This window comes from Cherax quadricarinatus, chromosome 85 (genome assembly GCF_038502225.1).
Source record: "Cherax quadricarinatus isolate ZL_2023a chromosome 85, ASM3850222v1, whole genome shotgun sequence".
Taxonomy (NCBI): Eukaryota; Metazoa; Arthropoda; class Malacostraca; order Decapoda; family Parastacidae; genus Cherax; species Cherax quadricarinatus.
The window spans coordinates 9352771-9372297 of record NC_091376.1 but is presented as its reverse complement, the minus strand read 5'-3'; the positions used below and the strand labels follow the sequence as shown (position 1 = coordinate 9372297).

General features: G+C 37.2%; 1 protein-coding gene across 6 annotated transcripts in view; it reads right to left on the bottom strand.

Moving 5' to 3' along the window:
- LOC128703148 (serine-rich adhesin for platelets-like) overlaps positions 1-19527 on the bottom strand; it is a 154376-nt gene that overhangs the window by 20551 nt on the left and 114298 nt on the right. For 3 of the 6 annotated variants that reach the window (XM_070103347.1, XM_070103348.1, XM_070103349.1), the window contains exons 9-11: positions 19061-19186; positions 17875-18110; positions 13930-14116 (exon numbers count right to left, since the gene is read on the bottom strand). In XM_070103347.1, coding sequence (XP_069959448.1) covers positions 13975-14116; positions 17875-18110; positions 19061-19186 — 504 coding nt within the window. In that variant the 3' untranslated portion in view covers positions 13930-13974. Of the gene's footprint in view, positions 1-5987; positions 6020-13929; positions 14117-17874; positions 18111-19060; positions 19187-19527 lie in introns of those variants that run through there. The other 3 variants (XM_070103351.1, XM_070103350.1, XM_053797715.2) reach the window with 3 other exon arrangements.

Here is a 19527-nt window from a genome sequence, read left to right as displayed (position 1 = left end):
TATAAGAGCGTTGGTAAAACTATACTCTCATACATTCCCCTCTTTGCCTCCAAGGACAAAGTTCTTTGTCTCCACAGACTCCTAAGTGCACCACTCACTCTTTTTCCTTCATCAATTCTATGATTCACCTCATCTTTCATAGACCCATCCGCTGACACGTCCACTCCCAAATATCTGAATACGTTCACCTCCTCCATACTCTCTCCCTCCAATCTGATATCCAATCTTTCATCACCTAATCTTTTTGTTATCCTCATAACCTTACTCTTTCCTGTATTCACCTTTAATTTTCTTCTTTTGCACACCCTACCAAATTCATCCACCAATCTCTGCAACTTCTCTTCAGAATCTCCCAAGAGCACAGTGTCATCAGCAAAGAGCAGCTGTGACAACTCCCACTTTGTGTGTGATTCTTTATCTTTTAACTCCACGCCTCTTGCCAAGACCCTCGCATTTACTTCTCTTACAACCCCATCTATAAATATATTAAACAACCACGGTGACATCACACATCCTTGTCTAAGGCCTACTTTTACTGGGAAAAAATTTCCCTCTTTCCTACATACTCTAACTTGAGCCTCACTATCCTCGTAAAAACTCTTCACTGCTTTCAGTAACCTACCTCCTACACCATACACTTGCAACATCTGCCACATTGCCCCCCTATCCACCCTGTCATACGCCTTTTCCAAATCCATAAATGCCACAAAGACCTCTTTAGCCTTATCTAAATACTGTTCACTTATATGTTTCACTGTAAACACCTGGTCCACACACCCCCTACCTTTCCTAAAGCCTCCTTGTTCATCTGCTATCCTATCCTCCGTCTTACTCTTAATTCTTTCAATTATAACTCTACCATACACTTTACCAGGTATACTCAACAGACTTATCCCCCTATAATTTTTGCACTCTCTTTTATCCCCTTTGCCTTTATACAAAGGAACTATGCATGCTCTCTGCCAATCCCTAGGTACCTTACCCTCTTCCATACATTTATTAAATAATTGCACCAACCACTCCAAAACTATATCCCCACCTGCTTTTAACATTTCTATCTTTATCCCATCAATCCCGGCTGCCTTACCCCCTTTCATTTTACCTACTGCCTCACGAACTTCCCCCACACTCACAACTGGCTCTTCCTCACTCCTACAAGATGTTATTCCTCCTTGCCCTATACACGAAATCACAGCTTCCCTATCTTCATCAACATTTAACAATTTCTCAAAATATTCCCTCCATCTTCCCAATACCTCTAACTCTCCATTTAATAACTCTCCTCTCCTATTTTTAACTGACAAATCCATTTGTTCTCTAGGCTTTCTTAACTTGTTAATCTCACTCCAAAACTTTTTCTTATTTTCAACAAAATTTGTTGATAACATCTCACCCACTCTCTCATTTGCTCTCTTTTTACATTGCTTCACCACTCTCTTAACCTCTCTCTTTTTCTCCATATACTCTTCCCTCCTTGCATCACTTCTACTTTGTAAAAACTTCTCATATGCTAACTTTTTCTCCCTTACTACTCTCTTTACATCATCATTCCACCAATCGCTCCTCTTCCCTCCTGCACCCCTTTCCTGTAACCACAAACTTCTGCTGAAGACTCTAACACTACATTTTTAAACCTACCCCATACCTCTTCGACCCCATTGCCTATGCTCTCATTAGCCCATCTATCCTCCAATAGCTGTTTATATCTTACCCTAACTGCCTCCTCTTTTAGTTTATAAACCTTCACCTCTCTCTTCCCTGATGCTTCTATTCTCCTTGTATCCCATCTACCTTTTACTCTCAGTGTAGCTACAACTAGAAAGTGATCTGATATATCTGTGGCCCCTCTATAAACATGTACATCCTGAAGTCTACTCAACAGTCTTTTATCTACCAATACATAATCCAACAAACTACTGTCATTTTGCCCTACATCATATCTTGTATACTTATTTATCCTCTTTTTCTTAAAATATGTATTACCTATAACTAAACCCCTTTCTATACAAAGTTCAATCAAAGGGCTCCCATTATCATTTACACCTGGCATCCCAAACTTACCTACCACACCCTCTCTAAAAGTTTCTCCTACTTTAGCATTCAGGTCCCCTACCACAATTACTCTCTCACTTGGTTCAAAGGCTCCTATACATTCCTATGCATTCCTCTCTTCTCCAGGTGCATACACGCTTATTATGACCCACTTCTCGCATCCAACCTTTACTTTAATCCACATAATTCTTGAATTTACACATTCATATTCTCTTTTCTCCTTCCATAACTGATCATTTAACATTACTGCTACCCCTTCCTTTGCTCTAACTCTCTCAGATACTCCAGATTTAATCCCATTTATTTCCCCCCACTGAAACTCTCCTACCCCCTTCAGCTTTGTTTCGCTTAGGGCCAGGACATCCAACTTCTTTTCATTCATAACATCAGCAATCATCTGTTTCTTGTCATCCGCACTACATCCACGCACATTTAAGCATCCCAGTTTTATAAAGTTTTTCTTCTTCTCTTTTTTAGTAAGTGTCTACAGGAGAAGGGGTTACTAGCCCATTGCTCCCGGCATTTTAGTTGCCTCATACGACACGCATGGCTTACGGAGGAAAGATTCTTTTCCACTTCCCCATATTATACATATTATAAGTATTGAGCATGGAAATGTCCAGAAGATGGAAAAAGTTCTATGTACCACTTATAACTCTTGCGAAAACAATCAGCAAACCCAATCTGCATGTCACATTTGTCCACTGAACACACATTGAAGGTGTAATCAATCACAGCTGCTGGTTTTAGAATGGGTTCATTGCTCTCTCTATTCTGCCTGCCAGTGTTAGTCATTTCGTTAGGGTGAACTGATGACAACTGTGTGACATCTCGTTTCTCATGCCACCAAAATGCCATGATGTCATTGGCAGCAAACGCCTGCACCTCACCTCTACGAGTGCCAGCGTCAAACCTGGGAATATGCTTACGATTTGCACGCACTATGCCACACACACATCTGTCATGTTCACTCGCAAAAAATCACTGAGTGAGGGGCCTGTGTACCAGTTATCAGTATATAATATATGCCCCTTACTAGGACATGGTTCCATTATTGTTCTAACCACATCACCAGAGATACCCAATAACTTCCTGGTATTTTGCAATGTATAAGTTCCAGTTTACACAATAATATCCAAGACCACTGTAGCAGTCACAAAGCCCAAATAACTTTATACCAAAGCATTTCCTCTTGCTTGGTATATGCTGCTTGAATGAGAGTCTTCCTTTGAACAGAATCAAAGACTCATCAATAACAAGCTTCCTGAAGGGATAAAAATTACATACTGAATTTCTCTTTCAGGTACACAAACACATTTCTAATCTTATATAACCTGTCATTTCTGTCAGGCCTGGTTTTGTCTGAGAAGTGAAGCATACATAGTAGTAGCACAAATCGATTCACTCGCATTATATCACTGAATCCTGGGGTTGCAATCAGGCAGTCTGTTGACCGGTATGATTTGACACTGTGCTTATACACATGTGGCATAAGCATTATTGTGGCAAAGAAAAGATACATCTCAGCCACAGTTGTCTCCTTCAAATAACAAAAAAGGCACAATACCGTGACTGGAACAATACACAAATAACCCGCACATAAAAGAGAGAAGCTTACGACGACGTTTCGGTCCGACTTGGACCATTGACAAAGTCAATGTGACTTTGTCAATGGTCCAAGTCGGACCAAAACGTCGTCGTAAGCTTCTCTCTTTTATGTGCGGGTTATTTGTGTATTGTCTCCTTCCACTGGTGTAGACGTGATTTTGGTGAAAGTATTGTGTCTGCCATAGAGTAGTCGAAGTATGTGTTGCTTTCCCTGACAATAATTTCCATCAAGGGTTCGTCAAAGAATAATTTGAAACATTCTAGTTCAGTGGCACTGTTCCCAAGTGTACAAGATGGCCGTATTCCACTTTGACTTTCATCAAACTGATGGGGACTGGGAACAAAATTGCCAGCTTCCTGCCAATCCCAGATGCGGTCTGCTGGTGGGTACTGGATATTGACAGGTGATTGTGGCTGTGGAGTTTGTGGTTGTGGAGGTGGAGTTTGTGGTTGTGGAGGCTGGTGTGGTGGGTGGGGGATGGTGGCCTTTGTTGTAGATCAGCTGAGGCAGCGGCGTGGGTGGCAGCATGGCCCACTGCTGGTGCCTCATGGCCGGCACCACCACTATGCACATTTTCCATCCCAAGTGCAACACTATCATCTTCATTTTCACTATCTGTTCCTGTTGTACAGCCATGGGATGTACTCTGAGATGTACTCCTTCCCCTTGGAACAGCATATGGCACACTACCAGAGCGCATATACTGTCATATATACTGACGCCTCACTGGAGAATATTCCACTTCACTATCTCTACTGGAACTGTTTTCAATAGCTTGTAGTTCATATTCACTATCACTATCATCACCAATGCTCACATCTGAGTCCGGGATATAGGAAAATAGGAGTTTCCTCTTTCGTTCTGATACAACTGAACACGAACAAGATGGCCCAGCAACAGAGGTGGAAGGCTGAGGGTCGTCTGGGTTTTCCTCATTATTACCAGTATTATGGTCATTAGTTTCGGTCACAACCTCATCAAAACCTTGAAACTCATCTTCACTGGCACTTCCATCTGTATTAGAACTGTCCCAATTCGCCGAGGAGTGAGAAGTTTCTTACCACGAGGCATGGTGAACAAGGTCTACTAAAATGGCATTCCCACAATGCGCAACTGGGTCCCAGATTTTTCTTCTACTGCGCACACCGACCACCCACACCCATTCTCTCACATCTAGGCCTACCAGCCTTTTCCCGCATGATTTGAAGGCGCTAGAATTTACGCGTATTAGTATGGCAATAACCCTGGCGCGTAAGCCGTACTAGTATGTTGGAAACCCTGAAAGGGTTAAGCCAATATTTAAAAAAGAAAAAAAAACCAACAGGGAGGATCCCCTTAACTACAGCCTTATCTTACTGACAAGCATTGCCATGAAATTACAGGAGTATTGGAAAATTACATTTAGAACTGTTGCCCTAGCTAGAAAACAGTTCAGTTCCAATTAGCAAATTCCTATAGTGTACAGGATGATGTAACAAATCTGTTAAATTACAATACTAGAATAGAACAAAGATTCTATGCCAAAAAAAAAAAAAAAAATTCCTTGCAGAAAGACCTGGATAGATTGAGCAAGTCAAGTGATGGGAAAAAAATAGGTTGTGTAAATAATGAAGACTTAAGAGAGAAATCTAGGAGTCATCAGTGAAACAAGATTGTTCTCTGAGGATCACATAAATGAAATAGTGGAAAACCTCTGTGCAACACTCACCAATGTTAAAATACCCCTTAGATAATTGTATAAAGATGGAGGGATACTGAAAATGCTGATCACAACATGTGTTTAACAAAAGCTGAAATATGACAAGGTAAAATGAGCAAGGTAAAAGAACCAGAGGAGACATGATAACAACATACAAAATATTCAAAGAGGAATTGACAGGGTAGACAGGGATAGGCTATTTGAGAGGCAGGAAACATATACTCAAGGGTACAGCTGGAAGTTAAGTGACACATCAAAACTAAAAACTGTGGGTTACAAAGAGAGGATAAAGACATTAAAGTGGCTGACAGGATTGTAAGAGACATAATAGCCACATACAAAATTATCCAAAAAAGAATTATGAGGACAATTTCCTAGCAGCATCAATAGGAAGAACAAGAAGCCATAGTTGTTATCTAAGAGGTACCATAGAAATACACCTACATAGTGGAAGAACAATGGTATAATTTACAGTAGTAATAGTAGTTTCAGTGCTAAACCGAAAATTTTACAAAATTTATGATAAATTCAATACCAAGGATGGGACACCATATGCTTCTCTCTGCTCCTCTAGCTACAAATAGGCAATTACAAATATAGTAGGTAATTTTAAACAATATCACTCACTCTCTTGATTGTTCTTTATTCCGTATCAGTCACTGTAATGTAGTATAAGGTCAGAATTATGATCTTGAGTAACTTGCAAATACCCTTTCAATCTCTGTTAACAGTTCTAGAGATCATAGGTCCTATAGACTGAGTCATAGATCAGGCATCTTAAATTGTAAAGGAAATATTAAGCAATGGAAAAGACATATAGATAATGACCTAACCTGCAAGTACATCATACATTCAAAAAGATGAAAAATAAACATGCAATACTGTAGTAAAACAATGAAAAAGGCAATTTTGAAAAAGGGTAAGTTAAAACCTAACTTATTGGTACTTATATTAAAAAATAAAGTATAGATCAATTTTTTAAAATAAAATTCCTAAATTATAAGAAATTTGTAAATTATTATTTTTTTTTTAACACGTCAGCCGTTTCCCACCGAGGCAGGGTGACCCAAAAAGAAAGAAAAACCCAAGAAAGAAAGAAAAAACTTTCATCATCATTCAATACTTTCCCCATCACTCATACATAATCACTGTCTTTGCAGATTAATTAATATATTTAATATATTAATTAATTAATATACATATTAATATATTTAATTTATATGGTGTAAACATTATGCAGAAAATTCGGAGTGTGGAAATTAGGAGAAGGTGTGGAGTTAATAAAAGCATTAGTCAGAGGGCAGAAGAGGGGTTGTTGAGGTGGTTTGGTCATTTAGAGAGAATGGATCCAAGTAGAATGACATGGAAAGCATATAAATCTATAGGGGAAGGAAAGAGGGGTAGGGGTCGTCCTCGAAAGGGTTGGAAAGAGGGGGTAAAGGAGGTTTTGTGGGCGAGGGGCTTGGACTTCCAGCAAGCGTGCATGAGCGTGTTAGATAGGAGTGAATGGAGATGAATGATACTTGGGACCTGACGATCTGTTGGAGTGTGAGCAGGGTAATATTTAGTGAAGGGATTCAGGGAAACCGGTTATTTTCATATAGCCAGATTTGAGTAATGGAAATGGGAAGTACAATACCTGCAGTTTAAAGGAGGGGTTTGGGATATTGGCAGTTTGGAGGGGTATGTTATACAGTGGACCCCCACTTAACGATCACCTCCCAATGCGACCAATTATGTAAGTGTATTTATGTAAGTGCGTTTGTACGTGTATGTTTGGGGGTCTGAAATGGACTAATCTACTTCACAATATTCCTTATGGGAACAAATTCGGTCAGTACTGGCACCTGAACATACTTCTGGAATGAAAAAATATCGTTAACCGGGGGTCCACTGTATATGCTTCTTAACTGTTGTATCTGGGTGCCTCTGCAAAGACAGTGATTATATATGAGTGAGGTGATAATGTTAATGATGATGAAAGTACTTTCTTTTTTGGGATTTTCTTTCTTTTTGGGTCACCCTGCCTTGGTGGGAGATGGCCTACTTGTTGAAAAAAAAAATTTGGCTATGATATGGTGTCTACATCTAAAGTAGCTGACATAATAGAAAATGTTCAAAGATATACAATAAAATGAATCCCATAAAGACTGAAATGCCTTTGTTGGATGACAGGAATAAAAAAAGAGGCATGATAACTATATACAAATTTCTTAGAGCTAAAAAGAGGAAGAAGATAAAAAGAGGATGGAGATAAAAGAAAGAGGACAGAGATAAAAAGAGAGAGGAAGGAGATAAAAAAGAAAGAGGAAGGAGATAAAAAGAAAGAGGAAGGAGATAAAAAGAGAGAAAGGAAATTAAAAGAAAGAGGAAGGAGATAAAAACAGAAAGGAAAGAGAGAGAGGAGGGAAGGGGCTGAAGAGACAAAAGAATGTATTGACTATTTTTATAACTGTGAGAGATTACTGGTCAGAGTGCAGCAACATTCACAGCCTGTACAATCTAAGGTTTATTTCAAGTGCTCAGAGTGACTTGGTCAAATATGAAATCATGGATGTTCTGAGAGGGTTTACAGGCTGCCATAACCTAAAGGAAAGAAATAATGGTTCTGGTCAAAGAAATATTACTATGCTGTAGCATAGCGTGCATGAGCGTGTTCGATAGGAGTGAATGGAGACGAATGGTATTTGGGACCTGACGATCTGTTGGAGTGTGAGCAGGGTAATATTTAGTGAATGGATTCAAGGAAACTGGTTATTTTTATATAGCCGGACTTGAGTCCTGGAAATGGGAAGTACAATGCCTGCACTCTAAAGGAGGGTTTCGGGATATTGGCAGTTTGGAAGGATATGTTGTGTATCTTTATACGTATATGCTTCTAAACTGTTGTGTTCTGAGCACCTCTGCAAAAACAGTGATTATGTGTGAGTGAGGTGAAAGTGTTGAATGATGATGAAAGTATTTTCTTTTTGGGGATTTTCTTTATTTTTGGGTCACCCTGCCTCGGTGGGAGACGGCCGACTTGTTGAAGAAAAAAAAAAAAAAAAAAAAAAAAAAAAAAAAAAAAAAAAAAAAAGATCTGAATCCCACTTGAAATTATCATCTTCATGTGTGTGGATGTAAGAGAGATTACCTATATGTAGTTAATGGAGCAGAGCTATGCTTGTACTATCCAGTCATCTTTGTCATAATTATATTATTATTCCTTAAACCTGGACTCGGCTTAATTTCACGAATTCTGACTTTCTATTTTCTCTACGCTTCTTTAGGTGCTGATACCATGCTATTCACAATTACACATAGTGTAATACAAATGAGCTGGACTGTATATACTTTATGAACACTAAGAATAACAAAAGTGAAACGTATTATCCAAACAGCTAACATTCCATGGCAACACTATTCAAAGAAAACCTAATTAAACTTGAGTTCCTTGTCCTGCAAACTAACATTTTCACACAATTGTTTGCCTTAATTTTCAATATTAAACACTCATCCTCTAATTATCACTAAGATCATAATAAAAACTAAATCTATGCATGCCATTAAAAATTATTCACAACTCAACATAATTCTCTATGACATCTAACAAGGCACAAAGGAAACCTCAAAACCATGTAGATTTCAAAGTGTTTTACAGAAAAATAGTACCGGACTTCAGTTTTGACAAAATGTGTGGATTACTGTATTTCAAAAATATAATATTCTGCACGGTTGCAGGGATTTTTCTATAATGTCAAGCAGTAATTGCCATTATGTGTTTCTGTCTGGTTGACTAATATTTCTCTTTGCTAACTCTCTCACTTGCTGAATAAGGCAAACAATCAATGACCATACAGCATTAAAAGTACATATATATGTAGATAAACATTTTTTTTTTTTTTTTTTTTTTCAACAAGTCGGCCGTCTCCCACCGAGGCAGGGTGACCCAAAAAAGAAAGAAAATCCCCAAAAAGAAAATACTTTCATCATCATTCAACACTTTCACCACACTCGCACATTATCACTGTTTTTGCAGAGGTGCTCAGAATACAACAGTCTAGAAGCATAAACATATAAAGATACACAACATATCCCTCCAAACTGCCAATATCCCAAACCCCTCCTTTAAAGTGCAGGCATTGTACTTCCCATTTCCAGGACTCAAGTCCGACTATATGAAAATAACCGGTTTCCCTGAATCCCTTCACTAAATATTACCCTGCTCACACTCCAACAGATCGTCAGGTCCCAAGTACCATTCGTCTCCATTCACTCCTATCTAACACGCTCACGCACGCTTGCTGGAAGTCCAAGCCCCTTACCCACAAAACCTCCTTTACCCCCTCTCTCCAACCCTTTCGAGGACGACCCCTACCCCGCCTTCCTTCCCCTATAGATTTATATGCTTTCCATGTCATTCTACTGTGATCCATTCTCTCTAAATGACCAAACCACCTCAACAACCCCTCTTCTGCCCTCTGACTAATACTTTTATTAACTCCACACCTTCTCCTAATTTCCACACTCCGAATTTTCTGCATAATATTTACACCACACATTGCCCTTAAACAGGACATCTCCGCTGCCTCCAACCGTCTCCTCGCTGCTGCATTTACCACCCAAGCTTCACACCCATATAAGAGTGTTGGTACTACTATACTTTCATACATTCCCTTCTTTGCCTCCATAGATAACGTTTTTTGACTCCACATATACCTCAACGCACCACTCACCTTTTTTCCCTCATCAATTCTATGATTAACCTCATCCTTCATAAATCCATCCGCCGACACGTCAACTCCCAAGTATCTGAAAACATTCACTTCTTCCATACTCCTCCTCCCCAATTTGATATCCAATTTTTCTTTATCTAAATCATTTGACACCCTCATCACCTTACTCTTTTCTATGTTCACTTTCAACTTTCTACCTTTACACACATTCCCAAACTCATCCACTAACCTTTGCAATTTTTCTTTAGAATCTCCCATAAGCACAGTATCATCAGCAAAAAGTAACTGTGTCAATTCCCATTTTGAATTTGATTCCCCATAATTTAATCCCACCCCTCTCCCAAACACCCTAGCATTTACTTCCTTTACAACCCCATCTATAAATATATTAAACAACCATGGTGACATTACACATCCCTGTCTAAGACCTACTTTTACCGGGAAGTAGTCTCCCTCTCTTCTACACACCCTAACCTGAGCCTCACTATCCTCATAAAAACTCTTTACAGCATTTAATAACTTACCACCTATTCCATATACTTGCAACATCTGCCACATTGCTCCTCTATCCACTCTATCATATGCCTTTTCTAAATCCATAAATGCAATAAAAACTTCCCTATCTTTATCTAAATACTGTTCACATATATGCTTCAATGTAAACACCTGATCTACACATCCCCTACCCACTCTAAAACCTCCTTGCTCATCCGCAATCCTACATTCTGTCTTACCTCTAATTCTTTCAATTATAACCCTACCGTACACTTTTCCTGGTATACTCAGTAAGCTTATTCCTCTATAATTTTTACAGTCTCTTTTGTCCCCTTTCCCTTTATATAAAGGGACTATACATGCTCTCTGCCAATCCCTAGGTACCTTCCCCTCTTTCATACATTTATTAAACAAAAGTACCAACCACTCCAACACTATATCCCCCCCTGCTTTTAACATTTCTGTCATGATCCCATCAGTTCCAGCTGCTTTACCCCCTTTCATTTTACGTAATGCCTCACGTACCTCCCCCACACTTACATTCTGCTCTTCTTCACTCCTAAAAGATGGTATACCTCCCTGACCAGTGCATGAAATTACTGCCTCCCTTTCTTCCTTAACATTTAAAAGTTCCTCAAAATATTCTCGCCATCTACCCAATACCTCCATCTCCCCATCTACTAACTCCCCTACTCTGTTTTTAACTGACAAATCCATATTTTCCCTAGGCTTTCTTAACTTGTTTAACTCACTCCAAAATTTTTTCTTATTTTCATTAAAATTTCTTGACAGTGCCTCTCCCACTCTATCATCTGCTCTCCTTTTGCACTCTCTCACCACTCTCTTTACCTTTCTTTTACTCTCCATATACTCTGCTCTTCTTATAACACTTCTGCTTTGTAAAAACCTCTCATAAGCTACCTTTTTCTCTTTTATCACACCCTTTACTTCATCATTCCACCAATCACTCCTCTTTCCTCCTGCCCCCACCCTCCTATAACCACAAACTTCTGCCCCACATTCTAATACTGCATTTTTAAAACTATTCCAACCCTCTTCAACCCCCCCACTACTCATCTTTGCACTAGCCCACCTTTCTGCCAATAGTCGCTTATATCTCACCCGAACTTCCTCCTCCCTTAGTTTATACACTTTCACTTCCCTCTTACTTGTTGTTGCCACCTTCCTCTTTTCCCATCTACCTCTTACTCTAACTGTAGCTACAACTAAATAATGATCCGATATATCAGTTGCCCCTCTATAAACATGTACATCCTGGAGCCTACCCATCAACCTTTTATCCACCAATACATAATCTAATAAACTACTTTCATTACGTGCTACATCATACCTTGTATATTTATTTATCCTCTTTTTCATAAAATATGTATTACTTATTACCAAATTTCTTTCTACACATAGCTCAATTAAAGGCTCCCCATTTACATTTACCCCTGGCACCCCAAATTTACCTACTACTCCCTCCATAACATTTTTACCCACTTTAGCATTAAAATCCCCAACCACCATTACTCTCACACTTGATTCAAAACTCCCCACGCATTCACTCAACATTTCCCAAAATCTCTCTCTCTCCTCTACACTTCTCTCTTCTCCAGGTGCATACACGCTTATTATAACCCACTTTTCACATCCAATCTTTATTTTACTCCACATAATCCTTGAATTAATACATTTATAGTCCCTCTTTTCCTGCCATAGCTTATCCTTCAACATTATTGCTACTCCTTCTTTAGCTCTAACTCTATTTGAAACCCCTGACCTAATCCCATTTATTCCTCTCCACTGAAACTCTCCCACCCCCTTCAGCTTTGTTTCACTTAAAGCCAGGACATCCAGCTTCTTCTCATTCATAACATCCACAATCATCTCTTTCTTATCATCTGCACAACATCCACGCACATTCAGACTTCCCACTTTGACAATTTTCTTCTTCTTATTCTTTTTAGTAATCTTTACAGGAAAAGGGGTTACTAGCCCATTGTTCCCGGCATTTTAGTTGACTTTTACAACACGCATGGCTTACGGAGGAAAGATTCTTATTCCACTTCCCCATGGATAATAAACATGACAACTTATAATTTTTTCTTGCAAATAAAAAATGCCCAATTAATAATGGTCAAGTGAGAACCATAATAAAGGCTCATTTATTTACTTCATGATTTTTTATTATATATATAGTAGAAGTAATAGTGATATGTAACTATGATTCCATGGCATAAAAAATATATTACTGCAATTACATATAGAACAAGTACTGTACATACTATAAATATACTCTCCAATTGTTCCATAATATATATGTATATATATGTAAGAACTTAGCTTAGAACTATTAGCACCAAATGATTACTAAAAAAAATCTCCTAAGCCTTCTCAGCCAATAAAGATAACAAATGTCATTATCAACATTATATAATAAAACAAAAGTGCATATTGTTACTTAACATGGGAATTATCACACTTATACAACCATGTACTGTACAGTATTTTGAAGCAAAAATCTCAATACATACTTTGCTTCCATTTTATGAAGCATACCAGTATAATGTATATGCTTTATAAATAATTAGATATGAAAATAAATGACATGAGAGACCATCTGAAGGCCTAGTCCAATTATCTGCTGATTAAAATAATAACCATGGCAATAATGTATTTTGTCTTTTTGGTTTTATCAGTTAAGTGGGCCAAATTTCTAACAATTTCTTGTCCAAGACATCCACATGCAACAGTTTCATCACCTTACATTATTATAAGGTACCAATGAAGATTTTTCAGTTTTTAGTGTGAAACCTAGTCAGTGTGGGGTTGTGACTGAGGATCTTCATTGTCCACAAGAAGGAAGACTTCAAATCAAGCACTACATATAAAATAAGAACCTCTCTTTTCCTACACATTAATAGAAACAAAGGCACTGCAGCATTTAAAAGCAGTGGGAAAAAAGGGAAGACAAAAGCAGAAAGAAAACATCGTCTTGATCTTGAAATACTATTTATACAATTATTTAAAATATCTTTGGCATGTACAAAATATGGCATGAAACAATTTATTATAATTGAACATTCTATTGCTTTATATAAATGTAACTTTCATTTTATAACTTGGCATAAAACAGCAATGAAAAGACCATTTCAGGAATACACAAACTTGCATAATTATAAGAACGGCAAATGCCTACTAGAGAGTGAAACCTACTGTATTACCAAAATAATAACACTATGCTCAAGTGTTAGATAGCTACTGCAGCATTTAATGCAAAAGCCACCTCAATGTTTTAAATATTTTTATACAGTATTAAAATTAAAACCAGCATAGATTTTATATAAAAAATATCAAGATCTTAACGAGGTTTGTCAGTTTTTTTTTTTTAAGAGACTAGCTCATATTGTGAGCACAAAGTGAAGCAAGTGGAGGTTTGGGTATGTAGCAGGCACAGCAACCAGCAGCAAGACAGAACACAGTGTGAGAGAACCAAGCACAACGTCAACATAAGATGGACACTTTACCTTGCCCAGCCGGAAGCTTGTGAGTGAGATGACATGATCAGATAGAGCTGAGTTACACTAAGGCAACAGCAATATTTAACGCAGATGATTCTAATATAATTTCCAATTTATACACATTTAAACCAATAAGAGCATCATAAATATTCATTATCTGTGATCCCTCTGGGTAAGGCTCTACATCTCTTCAACTGGAAGATCTTAAACTCATGCCTTATTCATTAGACACATACTTTTCCTTTTAACAGTGAATATCCACTTTACTAAAGGAATTCATACTAGTAAAAAAAATACCAGGTAGCAATAAATTTTTAGTGGTTTAACTAAAACAGTAAAGAAATGTAGGTAACCAGGCTGCAAGCCTAAAGTCACAAGTCACTCAAACTTAAAGGAAGCACTTTGCCTCAAAATATTAATAAAAATAAAGAAAACTATAAGAAAAGAAAGAAAACATCACACACATAGTAGAACCTTGGTGTAGTTTATAATTTATAGTAATGACACATGAAACTTACGTTCTATAAGCAACAACTATGGTATGAATTACATCCAAAATTTATATCATCAAGCTAAATAATTTTTAATTAACCTTCCAGTGTATTTGTTTATTTTTCAGCGCTAAAAATTTCAGATAAAAAATTCACAGGTACGGTTAAACAGAGGAGTGTTATTTTTATGGAAATTACTGGTATGAAAAAGTCTCATAAAGAACATAATACAATTCTACAAAAATGTATATTTAAACCCATTTTCAATTCATGCCTGGCATAGTGTATGAAGATTTCGCACTCTATTATTATTGTGATATTCATGAATAAGCGCTAAACCCATAGGGGTCATACAGAACCTGGGAAATGGGAGGTAATCAGCTTTGATCCAAGGAAAAAAAAAGATAGCTCCATTTTCCTAGTTGAAGAGCCCTTCACCTGTATCACTGTTTTTCTTGAAGGGATTCTGCAGTACACAAATACAGAAAGAGACCTCATTCAACTTGATTAAACTGCCTTTATTTCCTTATTCATTTTCATAAGACTTTTATGAAACAGCCTGGGGAAAGTCATTAGACCCATGGCAGTATAGAAAATCTTTTTCATACTACAGTATTACCAATTTTTTGCAGTTAGGTTACCATTATTAATACCGTATTTAGATTATCAGGGAGCAAGGAACTAGTAACCCCTTCTCCTGTATAGATTACTAAATTTAAAAAGAGAAACTTTTGTTTTTCTTTTTGGGCCACCCCGCCTCGGTGGGATACGGCTGGTTTGTTGAAAAAAAAAAAAATTTAGATTATCAGTATGGTTAGCCCATTCACTCTCTTAGGTAGATCTACATTACTGAAGCCAGGTTTCATAGGTAGATCTACGTTACTGAAGCCAGGGTTTCTTACGTAGATCTACATTACTGAAGCCAGGGTTTCTTATGTAGATCTATGTTACTGTAGCCAGGGTTTCTTAAGTAGATCTACATAACTGAAGCCAGGGTTTCATATGTAGATCTAAGGTACTGAAGCAAGGGTTCTTTACATAAATCTATGTTACTAAAGCCAGGGTTTCTTACGTAGATCTAAATTAGTGAAGCCAAGATTTCTTACATAGATCTGTTACTGAAGCTAGGATTTCTTATGTAGATCTACATTACTGGAGCCAGGGTTTCTTATGTAGATCTACATTACTAGAGCCAGGGTTTCTTATGTAGATCTAAATTAGTGAAGCCAAGATTTCTTACATAGATCTGTTACTGAAGCTAGGATTTCTTATGTAGATCTACATTACTGAAGCCAGGGTTTCTTACATAGATCTACATTACTGAAGCCAGGAATTCTTACATAGATCTACGTTACTAAGCCAGGGTTTCTTACACAGATCTATGTTACTGAAGCCAGGGTTTCTCATGTAGACCTATGATACTGAAGCCAGGGTTTCTTACACAGATCTATATTACTGAAGCCAGGGTTTCTTATGTAGACCTACGTTACTGAAGCCAGGGTTTCTTACACAGATCTATATTACTGAAGTCAGGGTTTCTTATGTAGACCTACATTACTGAAGCCAGGGTTTCTTATGTAGATCTATGTTACTGAAGCCAGGGTTTCTTACACAGATCTATATTACTGAAGCCAGGGTTTCTTATGTAGATCTACGTTACTGAAGCCAGGGTTTCTTACACAGATCTATGTTACTGAAGCCACGGTTTCTTACATAGATCTACACTGTTGAAGCCAGAGTTTCTTATGTAGATCTACATTACTGAAGCCAGAGTTTCTTATGTAGCTCTAAGTTAGTGAAGCCAGGTATCTTACATAGATCTACATTACTGAAGCAAGGGTTATTTACATAGATCAATGTTACTGAAGCCTGGGTTTCTTACGTAGATCTATGTTAGTGAAACCAGGTATCTTACACAGATCTACGTTACTGAAGACAGGGATTCTTACATAAATCTATGTTACTGAAGCCAGGGTTTCTTACACAGATCTACGTTACTGAATCCAGGGTTTCATATGTAGATCTACATTTTGAGCTCAGCTCAATCAAATAAGCTGTGAGCAGTAAATTCTGACCTAGACATGAGATGATGTCTATGCAGCAAGTGTGCACAGAATAAAAAAAAAATCCTGCCCCACGCAGTGCAGTTGGTTTAAAATAGCAAATTTGGGAAATTTCCGAGGATGGTTTTTATGGTTTTGTTTGTTTGTTTCTTGGAATCATTTGGTAGAATGGAAGATATACCACTGAAATAGAGATGATTTTGTTTGGTTTCTGAACAGAAAGTAGCTTAAATTTTTTTTTTTTTTTTAATTTTTAACGGTTTTCCTGGGGGCAAATAAGCCCTCCCCCCACAAGTCTGTTTTTTTTTTTTATGTTTTTTACCGGTCTGATTTAATTATATGAACACTGTAAACCATGACCAATTATTCCTCGTTATATTTTATTATCTGAGAAAAATTTTTGATTTTTTGTGTGGTGAATTCAAAATGGAGGGCAACTGTAATACAGGAGAGGTATGAGGACATGATTAATGAACAGAGGAAATATTATTTTTGTGCATGGAATGGATTTCTTTTAATTTTGTGCAAAATTAACCAAATTACCAACTTCTGTGTACTTTATAGGGTAGTTATAATAATTAAAGGAGCAGTTAAACGATCAGTTAATAGAATGGAAGACATACTAGCAAAATAACTAAGAATTTGATCAAACTAGAAATGGAATCGACTTAAAATAGGACTCAAAGTGGGTGAAATCACTGATGAGTATTTTACACCCAGACCATTAACTCTGCATCTATGTAATTCCATAAGTTTTCCACCAAATTTTGTATTCTTGGTGTCATTATTTTCAGAAAAAATTTCTCTACCATTTCAAAATAATTTTTTTTTTAAATGTTGACACTGTAAGCACTTTTAATTGCTGGGGTTCTCGACAGTGAAAAGGTTAAAACTAAAGAAATCTTTGTAAAAACCAGTAATGTACTAGTATTATTATTACATTATTATTACTATTATTAAAATATTCACAATAGGTTCGACTGTATGCATGTGTATATGTGTGAGTGTGTGTGTGTGTGCATTATGTATAAAACAGCAGTGAAATAATTAAACAATCAAAAAGCCACAGCCAAATGAATGTTATCATAAATACTAATTGCAATACTATTTCTTCCAGTGCAGTCTTATAGGAAAATAACTATCAGTAATTTGTATTAAGCCAATCATCCCTTTCAGGCATAACTAACTTAATTTTAGTTTGTTTTAGAGCAGGTATCAAAGCTCACCTGACAGTTGGTCCGAGTCCATCATCGATAGAAGCTGCCCTTGAGAGGCTTGAGCCTGTTAAAGTTGGGCGAGCTGAGCGATCTGTTTGAGTAGCTGCATTAACGGTGTCTTGTGAATCTTTAGTATCATGGGAGGTGCAAGTTGGGTGCTGATTTCCTATACTCTGTGCTAGTTGTTGCTGTAAAAGCCTTATGGTGCGATCACGTTCCTCCAATTGCTGTTGTAGCAGCACCACCTAGAAAAATAAGTTTACATACATTTATCTTTGATACATTTTCTATTAACTGTATCTAGTGCTAGTGACTAACCTTTCATTTGGAAACATGCTCAACAAATAGCACCACCAGTTTTGACACAAAATAAAAAAACTGACTTCCATGACAGTTTAATACAAAACTGAATAAATGAATGGTTTCCAATAAAAAGAGGGAACAATGGAATTTCACATCTGCTCTCATGTAATTATAAGGAATGTTGTACAAAAGTACACTCATTTCAAACCACTTATTAGTAATAATGAGAAGCACAATCTTTTTTAACACACCAGCCGTCTCCCACTGTGTTAGAGTGACCTGAAAAAGAAGAAACACTTTCACCAACACTCACTCCATCACTGTGAAAAAAAAGAAATACTTTCAAGAATACTCACTCCATCACTGTGAAAAAAAAGAAATACTTTCAAGAATACTCACTCCATCACTGTGAAAAAAAAGAAATACTTTCAAGAATACTCACTCCATCACTGTGTTGCCAGATGCACACCAATACTACAGTTCAAAACTGCAAATATCCCCAATCCTCCTGCAGAGTGCAGGCACTGTACTTTCCACTTTCATGACCGAAAACCAGCTAATCAGTTTCCCTAAATCCCTTCATTAACATTACCTTGCTCACCCTCAAACAGCATGTCAAGTCATAAAAACCACTTGCCTCCACTCACTCCTATTTAACACAAGCATATACGCTTGCTGGATGTCTAAGCCCCCTGCAGTATACAAGATCTCATAACCTTCACATGACTTTAATTTGCTTGTGTTAATCAATTATTTCTCCTAAATTCCATGCACACATATAAACCTGTAAGTGCTGAGTTCAAAATTAACACATTAAAAAAGATACTGTATACTGAATATAAAACATGTTTACAAGATGCTCTACCACATGGTATACTAAAGATCCACAAACCTGTCTTCTAAGGTCAACATTTTCTTGAGATATTTCTGTTACTGATGGTGTAAGTGAATCTTTATCCCCATTGATGCCAGTCCCTCCTGGCAAATCACTACTGGCCAGGCTCAAGTACAGGGAGTTCTGAAAGAGAAATTTCAATACAAGCTGTTTCATATTGTACATTCTGCACTGTTTTAGTTGTACTGGAAAAACTAGCTGAGGATCAACTTTAGTACTCAAGAAACACTCAAAGCATACTGTAATCTGAATGACCGATGATAAGTTTGCAAGGAACATACACAGGAGTGAAGTACGAAAGTTAAAAGTGATGGGAAAAACCACTATATATGATGGTAAAAAAATAATAATAATAATAATAAAAAAAAGAGAGTATAACATGCCCCAGAAAATCCTATTTACAGTCATGGAATAAAGATACTGAAGGAAAAATAATTGTATATATAAGCAGTTATATTACATAC